This window comes from Entelurus aequoreus, linkage group LG22, assembly GCF_033978785.1.
Source record: "Entelurus aequoreus isolate RoL-2023_Sb linkage group LG22, RoL_Eaeq_v1.1, whole genome shotgun sequence".
Lineage (NCBI taxonomy): Eukaryota > Metazoa > Chordata > Actinopteri > Syngnathiformes > Syngnathidae > Entelurus > Entelurus aequoreus.
The window spans coordinates 18054377-18066579 of record NC_084752.1 but is presented as its reverse complement, the minus strand read 5'-3'; the positions used below and the strand labels follow the sequence as shown (position 1 = coordinate 18066579).

Genomic DNA, 12203 nt, shown 5'->3' with positions numbered 1-12203 from the left:
CACCTCTTGACATCGCACACTAGGAGTTTGTCCATACTTCAAATATCTCAAAGCCAGCAATATCAAGGATTCCCAGAAAGGAGGCCCCCTGCCTCTTGGTCTTGTCCAGGGCTTTGTTGACGCGAGCCAGGAGCCAGCGGAACAGGCGTTCAAACACAGCCTTGGCCAGGGCTTCGATGGCAAAGTCCGCCTTGGAAGCACAAAAACATGGTAAAAAAGACCCATAAACTAACAACATATCATTTATGTGTTCTTGTCTCATGATAGTGCAAGTTGTGTAGTACCTGCTCCTTGGTTTGTGCCTTTTGAACAACCTCTCTGCCCACTTTGATTCGAGGCGTGAGGATGGCACGGGTGAAGTCTGTTACGTTGATACCCTGGAGGTGACACACCTTCTGAGCCGCTACAGGGAGAAAATATTTATGCATTATGATAACACCAGAATTGTTTGATTGTATTTCAATGTTTCTGTCTTTAATTCCTTCCTATTCAGTCCAATACAAGTATGAGCGAGTAAAGCGAGCAAAAACATCTCACCTGTGTTATCAGGCATGGTGGCCTGCTCCTGGTTCCTTTCTTTCTTAAACGCAATGTTTCCTAGCTGCATGACCGTGGAACACACCTTCAAGATATCTTAAACACAGTGACAGTATAGGTCATGTAATATTAGACAATTAACAAAAGCGCAAGCAAGCAATACATACTGTACATTGTTACAATACACTCATCGGCACAATCAAATGACATCCAACACAAGAACTGCATTAAAAACTTTACCTTTACAGTTTTGATTGACACTAGTTAGTTATACGTACTGTATGTAATTCATACTATAGATCCTGCCCTGCATCACTGTAGAGTTGTTTGCTAAATAACAAATGCAAAATGTTACAAACAGCTTGCAAATCTACACTGCCAGCATACCACGAGGGTATACTATAAACATCTTAACTCTATAACAGCGTCAACATTTATCATTTTGGTAAAGGCTGAAGTTTCTTTAATTATATTGTGCAGGAGTTTATACCAGCTGAATGAGACCCATCTGAACCACGGAACTGTAGCCTCCTATCTCTTAGTATTTAGATTAAACAAAAAGTAGATTAGTGTGATGACTTGTACCGACTCGCTCCTCATCTGAAATGCCCATGATGGTCATAGCTTCCATTGTCTCTTCATACATCTCATCATCCTGCTGGCCTGAGATCTGGACGTTGCCTGCACTTAGGAAGCGGTAATTACTGAAGGACTCCAAAAGTAGTTCCTCTGGAAAGAAATTACATGAGAAATGGACGTTTAATGGACCTTACCATAACTTTGCATGATCACACAGATAAACATAATACTTTAAGAAGTAGCAATGATATGTCATATAAAGCAATGCTTTTGGGTATGAAGCGTCTCTCCCAAAAATACCATACATCTACCATTGGCATGTTTGAAATGCATTTTCATGGTACCTTTCAGTTTGTCTTTGGCACCAGCAATCATGTAGTAGAAGATATGGAAGGCTCTCTCTGTCTTTGCCTGTCTGATACAACGAGACTTCTCCAGAAGGTCTGAAAACCCAGCAGTTAAAGAACACAAACACTCTCTGCTCATTTCAAGGACAATTTTTTGCGGTCTGTGACTATTAAAATCATGGCATTAAAACTAAAAAATAAAGACAACTTCAAATTGTTTTCTTTGCCTTACTTTGGCTAAAAATAGAACAAACACATTCTGAAAATATTACAATAAAAATATAGAAAAAAATACCGGCAGCGGTAAAGTTTAGATCCATGAAGGAAAGAAGAAAGTGAATGAATGTTTATAACTGAATACATTTACATATGCATACAAATTTGTTCTCTTTTGTATAATTTTTTTTAATGAATTAAGTAACATTTATGACAACCTTTTTCCAAAACACAATATAGAATGTGAGATATAACAGGATCTGCGATGAGGTGGCGACTTGTCCAGAGTGTACCCCGCCTTCCGCCCGAGAGCAGCTGAGATAGGCTCCAGCACCCCCCACAACCCCGAAAGGGACAAGCGGTAGAAAATGGATGGGATGCATGGATATAACAGGACAATGCAAACATTTATCATTTGTTTTCAAAACGGTTACAAAGAAGTGGGACCCCAAAAATTTACTGTCGGATCCTATTTTTATGACTTGATGGGACCCCATTTTGAAAATTTCTAGCGCCAACACTGATGGAGTATTGGTGCGTGCAAAACAGCAGCAGGCGGCTGCGGCCTGTGGGCCGGTTCTAATACTAATCAAATATCATTCCGGGGGCCATAGATAATGCATTGATTTTGACACCCCTGCAGTAGAGGGACCATAGTTGTCATCACATTTGAACTTAGGTGTGCTAATTAAGGATACAAGTCTCAATATTGGCTCCAACAATGTAGCCGGTCACATCAAAGTTGATACGGATGAATTTTCCCTGTGAGAGACATTAAAACAGGGTTGTGCACTAAAATGTACAATGGTATATCCTGGAACATGATATTAAATGAGTCACATAACAAAAATAAAAACACTTACAAATCGTGAGGAGTTGTCATTTTTGATGGTCTTAGCATTTCCAAAGGCCTCTAAGATGGGATTGGCCTGTAGGAGCTGCTTCTCCAGCTCTCCCTGGTGACAACAACATAGTTACACACTTGACGGCCATTAAAGTGAGATGCAGAAATGCCAGAACATACTCAAAAAAAAAAATAAAAAAAAAATACATATACACATATATATAATAGTGTCAAGAGGAAAAACATGGTAAAGACTGAAAAAGTTGAAAAAAACATGGTTACAAATGGATCTAAGACTACCTGCAGCGACATCATCAGGATTCCAGAAAATGATGTAACACAGACATCTGACATAAACACATGAGGCAAATGAGGGGAAGTTGATATATAAACAGATAAGCAGGTAGAAGGGAGAGGGCATGTTGAATCAGCTGACACTGTAATAATGTTACCAGCACATAGCTTCTGAGGAATCGTTCAAATCTTTCCGTTTATATATGTGGCTTTTGATCCACAAAAATCCCTATAGGGAGGAGGTTTGCTCTCTGCGTGAGTTCTCACTCTGTGGGGGCTCGCACGTGCAACCAGGTGATTGACAGAAAATGAGGCGGACACCTCATCAATGTGCATTGAGCTAATCCACCTAATCAAAGTGGTCTGTGTCAATGACTCTGCTTCTGCAAAACCTAGTAAATGCTGTTAACAACTACAGCATGTTTAAAAAGAGTGGAGCTATAATAGTCATAAGGCATTGCTGTTGAAAGAAAACAGAGAAGATACAGACCGGCTGATGTAGTGAAGATCAGAGCTATCAAAGCAGAAAGGATTGGTCTGTTCATTTTAGCTGCTTGAAAGACGCTGAAGAGAAGAGACAGATGAGAAATAGAGCACAGAACGGTAACAAGGAAATGTATGGGATAGCAAATAGCAAGGGTTTGTTTTTGGTATCTAAATGGAAATATGTAAGGAGGCAGAAGAGTAGCAAGTGAGTCAAACTGAGGGAGAGAGCAAATGAACATTAGACGTAATTAGGTCCATCATCAACATTTACAAGTAAATGGATGTAATACACTCACCAGCCACAACAGCAGTCAATCTGCACAATTTAATTACCGTAAAACCAATATAGAAGCGATTAAAAAAATTACAGCCCAGTTTAAGGGTGTCCAAACTTTTTCCACCAAGGACCGCATACAGAAAAGTCAAGGCAAGTGGGGGCCATTTTGCTATTTTTTTAATCTGCAAAAAATTAAAAAAAAAGCTAAAAAACAGACCGTAGTCCCTCGCCACATCACGTTTCGAAGTTTGCGGCTTCACTCTATTACACATTTTTTTGGTGTTATTTTTAGAGCGTAGTTTACAGACATTTGGTCTGAATTAAACATATACAAGCATCACCAATTGGCTCGGCCCCAGGCAGCATTACAATATTGGATTAAAAAGGTGTAAAGGTGACTTTGTGGGTGTTAGTTCATATCTAGAGGGCTCTAATTAAAACATATTTAGAAAGTTTAAAAGGCAGGTTTTTATGCTCCTAGCTATGAAAATGTTTGATTTATAATGAATAGTTCCTACTTTGCGAAAAGTAATTGACCACGGTCAAGTCTGGAACCAATAACAGCGATAAATTAGGGTTTACTGTATTTCTATTTAAAACTAAACTTTGGGTCAGCTTTGTGGTAAAAGCATATTATTAGTATCAGCATTTACTAATAATACGCATCAACATTTTTCTTACATTTTATTGTTTTAATGTATTTAACAATATGCTGTGGGCCGCAAATGGCCACCGGGCTACAATTTGGACACCCCTGCCTTAGATCATGAACATATTTTTCTAAATATATTGGTCAAATAATACCTTTTCTGACAGAGTCGCAGCACAGTTGTTTGTCTGCAGCATCCTGGGGATGCTGGTAATCCTACAAAAAAGATACCGTATCTTCTGGACTAAAAGTCACTACTTTTCCCCCACGCTTTGAACCCTGCGGCTTATAAAAACGGTGCTGCTAATTTATGGATTTTTCCTCACTAACATTAATTATGTCTTATAATCAGCATGTATGGCACCAACTTTTGGACAAGTTCGCTCCCAGCAGATGGTGCGGCTTGAACATGTATTTCCTGTTTCGTTCCTGGAATGGGAAGTATATTTTCATAGTGTTTCTGTTTGAAAGGATTCTTCATTCATCACTCAAAGCAACATTTGTAAGCTTTACAATATAATGACAATTCATACTTACTAAACCATTCCAAGTATGATGTGTGATGAGTGTTTTCATGCATATTTACATGTGCTATTGTAATCAAGCTAGCGTTGTTAGCATTAGCAAATATGCTAACACATTTACACGTGTCTGTGTTAGTAATATTAACTTACAATAGCATTTTTTTGCACGTTTTAGTTTTGTAAATTCACCAAAACGTCACCGTGGAGTTTATGAGTCTGTTTAGGTGATTGGAGAGCTAGCTTCCGCAACTAGTGGGTCCATGACTTCGGTTTTGTTTGATCAGCTGTTTTACTGTTGTGTGACAGGCACCGCTTGGAAACGAGGTATGTATATAAACACTCACAAAATCTTTTGTGAGTGTTTATCATACATCTGCGGTTTATAATCCGGTGCGGCTAATGTATGTAAATATTTATTTCTTCTAAAATTTGGTGGCTACAGCTCCAATACCGGTGCGCTCTATAGCTCGGAAATTACAACATTTTGTGGAGAAACAACAATAAATATGTACCCCATTTGGATTAGCATTCTTATTTTGCAAGTGTCAAATGTCTTCTCGGATTGTTGCTGTACTCTTTGTCAATGGATATTTGTGATAAGCTCTTAGGTTGATGAGTGCCATGGAGATCACAAATCAAATGTTGTGACCATTAAGTGTATAATACTGCAGTGCAGCTTAGACTCAGGTTAAAAAGGGATGGCTGGCAAGTGAGTTATAACACAACCACAAAACTAACTAACCCTAACCCTAAAAGCATTAGGTCAGAATAATTACTCCCCTGGGTACATTGGGACAAATAGCAGGAGAACGAGGAAGAGGAGAAGGGCATGCTCACACTGTGCATACTAATCTGTGAGAGACTATTTCACTGCAGTGGGTTGATGTTGTCCCCACTAGCAGTGAAAGGGTGTTCATTGAAGATGTTTGACACCAAACTCAACATAGTACACCAGCAACGCTATGGACGCCCATCGCGGAGCATTCTGCAGGTTTGAAAGGTGACTAAGTACTACACTCAAAGATTGATATAACGCGGTCCAATACAACACCATGTTTATATAACGCGATCGTGCCATGGCCCTCAAATTTTTGCCCTTTTTTTTTACCACCACAGTCAATTGCGCTGATTTTCACCAAATTATCGCATATTTACAAACTTACGGTCATGTCTTGAGTTGGTTTACTACATGCGATTTCACTGCTACAATAAGATTTTATTTTTGTTTCCCTTTGAGTTCCAGTTAGCTGGAATGAAACAAGCATTCTTACCTGCAAGCTGCTTCCTGCCGTCCTTTGCATCCTGGGAGACAGGACCTTCGCCGACATGCGACCAGATTGTAAAACTTTCACAGTAAATCTTTATGAAAGTCTTAAAAAGAATAAATACAAAATAAGAGAATATCGACGCAGTGATGTCCAAATCTACTGGTGGATAGTGCTCGACCCATTCTGTGACGTGGGAGCACCATACACAATTTACGTCACGGCACGTGAGGGCACTATCCCCCAAGCAGGTTTGGGCAGCTGGGAAACAGCGCATAACATAAAATAAAGATTTCTATATAATGCGATCCTGTAAATAACGCATTGGGTATTTTATGGACCTCAACGACCGCGTTATATCAAACTTTGAGTGTACCATCATGCATATTCACTCTCATTGGGTAACACAGAGAAGACTACTGTTAGAGGGGAACACTTTCTACCATAAGGATTTAAACCTTAGTGTTGAAAAATTAATATTAAAATAGTTTTTTTTTCCATCTTAGTGACACTAGCTTCATGCACTTTGAAACCTTAAAGAAGAAACAGCACACACAAAAACACACTTCAGGCATTCCCCTTTACTCACGTAGGCCAACTGTGATCCTGATTGTTGCTATTTGGAGGAAATGTCAATATAGAGAATTATTTTGGGCACTTTGCTAAATAAATTAGGAGTGAGGGAGCTGGCTGACAGACCCTTATTCTTTATGAAAAGGTAATCTATTTGCATGCATACTTACAGCACTGCTGTCCTTCTTGCCTTTGTGTGACGAGGCCACAACAGCCAGATACTGGATGACCTTTTTGGTGTTCTCTGTCTTGCCAGCACCCGACTCCCCGCTAAGGAGGAGAACGTTGTCAAGGTAAAACAGTAAAGATGATCAAAGAGAGCTGGCTCACAATAAAACAACAAAACCATCCCGAGACGAGCCGTAAAAACTACCTTGAAGCAATTTACTGCATAAATGTGACGTTTTCTAACAGAAGCAAAAGCTCATCCTTTTTTCTTCATAAAATGTGGCCTATGCTCTTGGATCCGAGTTGAACGATCCCAGTGCAGAACAACTCAAAGTCTTGGGTCCATAAAAGGCATGGGAGGCACTCTCTGTTAGGGCTTCGCAGCTCAGAGATGATTCAATTTATTTTATCCTGGTCTTTTCTGGCAAGGACCCACGACATCCAGGCTCCACTGTAAGCAGTTGGAAGTGTGGAAACAATTCCAATTGGGCTTTTAGATGTGGATGGTCCATCTACCTCACTGTAAGTGACGTGCATGTTCTGCTCACTGTCACCTTAGCAAACACTCGCTGTTCATAAAATTAGGTAGATCAGAACAATCTCATCGCATTCAATACAAGAGTTGTATCAATAATTCAATGAGTCAATAAGACTCCGCTCGGATGGAGACTAATGAACTTGAACTCCAACTCTTTCATCAAGCCTTTGTACTGCTCTCAGTAAATGTTACTATAATGAAGAGGTTGGTGATTATTAGTCAGTGAACATTAAAGGCCTACTGAAATGATTTTTTAAAATTTAAACGGGGATAGCAGATTCATTCTATGTGTCATACTTGATCATTTCGCGACATTGCCATATTTTTGCTGAAAGGATTTAGTAGAGAACATCGACGATAAAGTTCGCAACTTTTGGTCGCTGATAAAAAAAAGCCTTGCCTGTACCGGAAGTAGCGTGACGTCACAGGCTGAAGGGCTCCTCACATTTCCCCATTGTTTACAATGCAGCGAGAGCGATTCGGACCGAGAAAGCGACGATTACCCCATTAATTTGAGCGAGGATGAAAAATTCGTGGATGAGGAACGTGAGAGTGAAGGACTGGAGTGCAGTGCAGGACGTATCTTTTTTCGCTCTGACCGTAACTTAGGTACAAGTGTTCATTGGATTCCACACTTTCTCCTTTTTATATTGTGGATCACGGATTTGTATTTTAAACCACCTCGAATACTATATCCTCTTGAAAATGAGAGTCGAGAACGCGAAATGGACATTCACAGTGACTTTTATCTCCACAACAATACATCGGCGAAGCTCTTTAGCTACTGAGCTAACGTGGTAGCATCGTGCTTAAATGCAGATAGAAACAAAAGAAATAAACCCCTGACTGGAAGGATAGACAGAAAATCAACAATAATATTAAACCATGGACCTGTAAATACATGGTTAATGCTTTCCAGCTTGGCGAAGCTTAACCATGCTGTTGCTAACGACGCCATTGAAGCTAACTTAGCAACGGGACCTCACAGAGCTATGATAAAAACATTAGCGCTCCACCTACGCCAGCCAGCCCTCATCTGCTCATCAACACCCGTGCTTGCCTGCGTTCCAGCGATCGACGGAAGGACGGAGGACTTCACCCGATCATCCGTGCGGTCGGCGGCTAGCGTCGGATAGCGCGTCTGCTATCCAAGTCAAAGTCCTCCTGGTTGTGTTGCTACGGCCAGCCGCTAATACACCGATCCCACCTACAACTTTCTTCTTTGCAGTCTTCATTGTTCATTAAAAAAATTGCAAAAGATTCACCAACACAGATGTCCAGAATACTGTGGAATTTTGAGATGAAAACAGAGCTTTTTTGTATTGGATTCAATGGTGTCCGAATACTTCCGTTTAACTACTGACGTGACGCGCATACGTCATCATACATAGACGTTTTCAACCGGAAGTTTAGCGGGAAATTTAAAATTGCACTTTATAAGTTAACCCGGCCGTATTGGCATGTGTTGCAATGTTAAGATTTCATCATTGGTATATAAACTATCAGACTTCGTGGTCGGTAGTAGTGGGTTTCAGTAGGCCTTTAAAAGAGACCTATTATGCAAAACCAACTTTTCTTAAGTATTGGTACCTGTTTTTGCATATTTGAAAACCGCATAAGTCCCACAAATTTGAGGCATGGCGGACATATTTATGAAACAATCCTGCCGTCCTGCATATTTCTTCCAAACGATCCGCAATTTCCGCAAATTTTTGTTCCATTGGTGACATCGGCATTTATCTCTATATATGGTAAAATTTTACCAGAAGAGCATTGCGCGAGTTGTAGTCCGACGCTGTAGTCAAAAAGTTCCTTATTTTTCGTTATCCTCTTGTTGTGGTGCAGACTGGCTCGTACATGCAGATGCATCCTCCCCTGTTGCCATTTCTAATACAAAGTACAAAATAGTGATTCAAGAACTCCTTCATTCTGCACTACAGCACCTCTCTTTGTTTATAATGTAAATTTTCTGCTGGATCTACTCTCTATTTTATGCTGCCCTTTTTTTTTTTTGCTGCAGCTTTTATATATACTGTAATATTGTACATTGTAATAGGGATTTGTTATATATTGATAACATTATATAAAAATATAATACAATAACATATATTATATACTGTATATATGATATGTAAATATTACATATATATTATATATTATATTGCTACTGCCTCTTGGTGAGGGCGGTCGCATTTTTCTCCGCTCCCTCCTTCCCTGCTTGCTTTCTTGTGTCCTTGTCTTTGTCTGAACTTTTTTGAAGCCTCTTTTCTTGCGCTGTCCTCAAATCTAAACATCAAAATGAATATGATCAGTTGGACTCTCGACGCAATTGACACAGTCTTTTCGACAAGGAAAAGAAGTTCGGGGAAGCCAGGCTGCCCTGATGGAACCATTGCTGCGGGGTACGTGAGAGATTCCTGGAATACTTGGAGACTCATGTGCCTCTCAGTCTTTTCCATCGAGGACGTGGAAGACATCTACCTATTTGGAACCGTGATCGCGGGGCACCTGCTGATTGGGATGGACATTGCTCTGGTGTATCGTCAAATTCGGAAGACGATGGCAGCCACTCAAGGGGCCCAAAGGCTGTTCAACGCAATGGAAGGATTGGGTCGGGCTGTGGGATCACAGACTGGAGCGTTTTCTGATTTGAATCGCAAAATGGATATCATCTAAGCTTGCCGAGAAATAATAATTAAATTGGAATTGAGAGAGCCAGCACACGTACACAGAGCAGGAATGTCATTGTTTTGACTGCTCGAAGAAAAACAACATCTTAATCTACGATTTGACTCCCTCGAATGGCCTTGATGCTATCAGGAACAGGCTGTTTGAGGACTCCTCAAAGATGGACGCTTTTGACCTTCCTTTTTTTCAAAAAGCACCTGGGTTGAACTTTTGAGATCGGCCTCAGTCCACAAAGACATTTCAACATATCACCCAAGTTAATTGGGCATACATGCACGCACACGCCCCTCCCCAAATCAACGTTTTCACCACTGCTTAATTCCTCCGGGGTTGTGGGGGCTGAGTAGCGCTTTATAGCGGCAGCCAGCCTCCAGGGTCCCAACTCCCCCCTCCTCTGTTGCGAGTTGTTGTGATTACATGTACCATGTTTATGTGTGCCATGCTATGTGAGGTTTTTTCCTCGGACTCAGTCTGGACCGCTCCTGAGGGTCCAGCCTCAGACTGATATTTTTTTTACTCTTCCCCCTTTCCCAATGTCACCTTTTTCCCACCTTTTTAAGGAGCGCTGTAAGTGGCTGATGCGTTGGCGGTCCCGTCTTGTCCCCCTGTAACGTATGTCTGCTCTAAGCGGGATTGTGCCGAAAATGTAATTTCAGTTCTTATGTGTCTTTTACATGTTAAGAATGGACAAAATAAAGCTGCTGTCTCTACTATGGTACATTTTTTGTGTACTTTATAGCTTTTGTTTTCGCCCTCTTTTTGTGCCCTTGTGTGCCTTATCCTTTCCATCCTTTGTAACTGAGCTACAGTGTGGAGCATCTTAAAAGATTTTAAGATAGCAAGAGTAACTCCCCTCTTTAAAAAAGGAAGCAAATTGGAACCTGGCAACTACCGACCTGTTTCTATTCTCAGTTCCATTTCGAAAGTAATGGAGAAAATAGTTTATGAACAGGTCGATAGTTACCTTGCTACTAATAAACTCATGTACAAATTCCAATCCAGCTTCAGAACTAACCACTCCACTGACACATGCCTTCTCTATCTGACCGACCACATTAAACATGAGGTGGACGCGGGCAAATACTGCGGCATGGTCATGCTGGACCTTCAGAAGGCCTTTGACACCATTAACCACGCTATACTGTTGGATAAGCTCAGAGCAATCGGATTTAACAAAACCTCATGGAGCTGGATGCAATCTTACTTGGAGGGGAGGGAGCAGGTGGTAGAGGTGAACGGCACCGTGTCCCCCCCCTCTCGGTGAGCTGTGGAGTCCCCCAAGGCAGTATATTGGGACCTTTACTGTTCCTAATATACATAAACGACATGTCATCGGCATGCGACTGTGAATTGTTTTTGTTTGCGGATGACTCTGCCCTGCTGGTATCCGGCAAGGACAAGTCACAGGTGGAGAAAATCCTCAGTGCTGAGCTCTGTAGAACTTGCACCTGGCTCGCTGACAACAAGCTATCCATACACTTGGGTAAAACAGAATCCATCCTGTTTGGGTCCCACATCAACCTTAAGAAAGTCAATGACTTCACCATAAAAGTGGGTGACATTGTTATCACCAGGAAAGATGAGGTCACCTACCTAGGTTCCATTCTAGAGGCTAACCTTTCCTGTGATAAAATGGCAACCAAGGTAATCAGAAAGGTTAACCAACGAGCGAGATTTCTCTACAGAATCTCCTCTCTGGTCAACAAAAGCACCTTGAGGATTCTGGCGGGAACTCTCGTTCAACCCTTTTTCGATTACGCATGCACCTCCTGGTACCCTAGCACCTCCAAAACCCTCAAATCTAAACTCCAAACATCTCAGAACAAGCTAGTCAGGTTACTTCTAGACCTCCACCCCAGATCCCACCTCACTCCTACCCACTTCTCTAAAGTGGGCTGGCTCAGGGTGGAGGACAGAGTAAAATAACTTGCACTGAGCCTAGTCTATAAAATCCACTACACCTCCCTGATACCGAAGTACATGTCAAACTACTTCCTTAACGTCCACTACTTGCTGTCCATATCCTACCCCCCCCCTCCCCCCGCACCCCTGATTGTAAATAATGTAAATAATTCAATGTGATTATCTTGTGTGATGACTGTATTATGATGATAGTATATATGATAGTATATATCTGTATCATGAATCAATTTAAGTGGACCCCGACTTAAACAAGTTGAAAAACTTATTCGGGTGTTACCATTTAGTGGTTAATTGT

The 12203-nt window shown here is 41.0% G+C and overlaps 1 protein-coding gene across 2 annotated transcripts in view; it reads right to left on the bottom strand.

Annotated features, from left to right (window-relative positions):
* The window catches only part of myh11a (myosin, heavy chain 11a, smooth muscle), a 46509-nt gene that overhangs the window by 16996 nt on the left and 17310 nt on the right, over positions 1-12203 (bottom strand). Inside the window, exons 5-13 of one of the 2 annotated variants that reach the window (XM_062032991.1) lie at positions 6762-6861; positions 6608-6634; positions 2543-2635; positions 2378-2441; positions 1461-1559; positions 1123-1266; positions 538-633; positions 285-403; positions 38-190 (exon numbers count right to left, since the gene is read on the bottom strand). In XM_062032991.1, the coding sequence (XP_061888975.1) occupies positions 38-190; positions 285-403; positions 538-633; positions 1123-1266; positions 1461-1559; positions 2378-2441; positions 2543-2635; positions 6608-6634; positions 6762-6861 (895 nt within the window). The remainder of the gene's footprint in view (positions 1-37; positions 191-284; positions 404-537; positions 634-1122; positions 1267-1460; positions 1560-2377; positions 2442-2542; positions 2636-6607; positions 6635-6761; positions 6862-12203) is intronic. The other variant, XM_062032992.1, reaches the window with a different exon arrangement.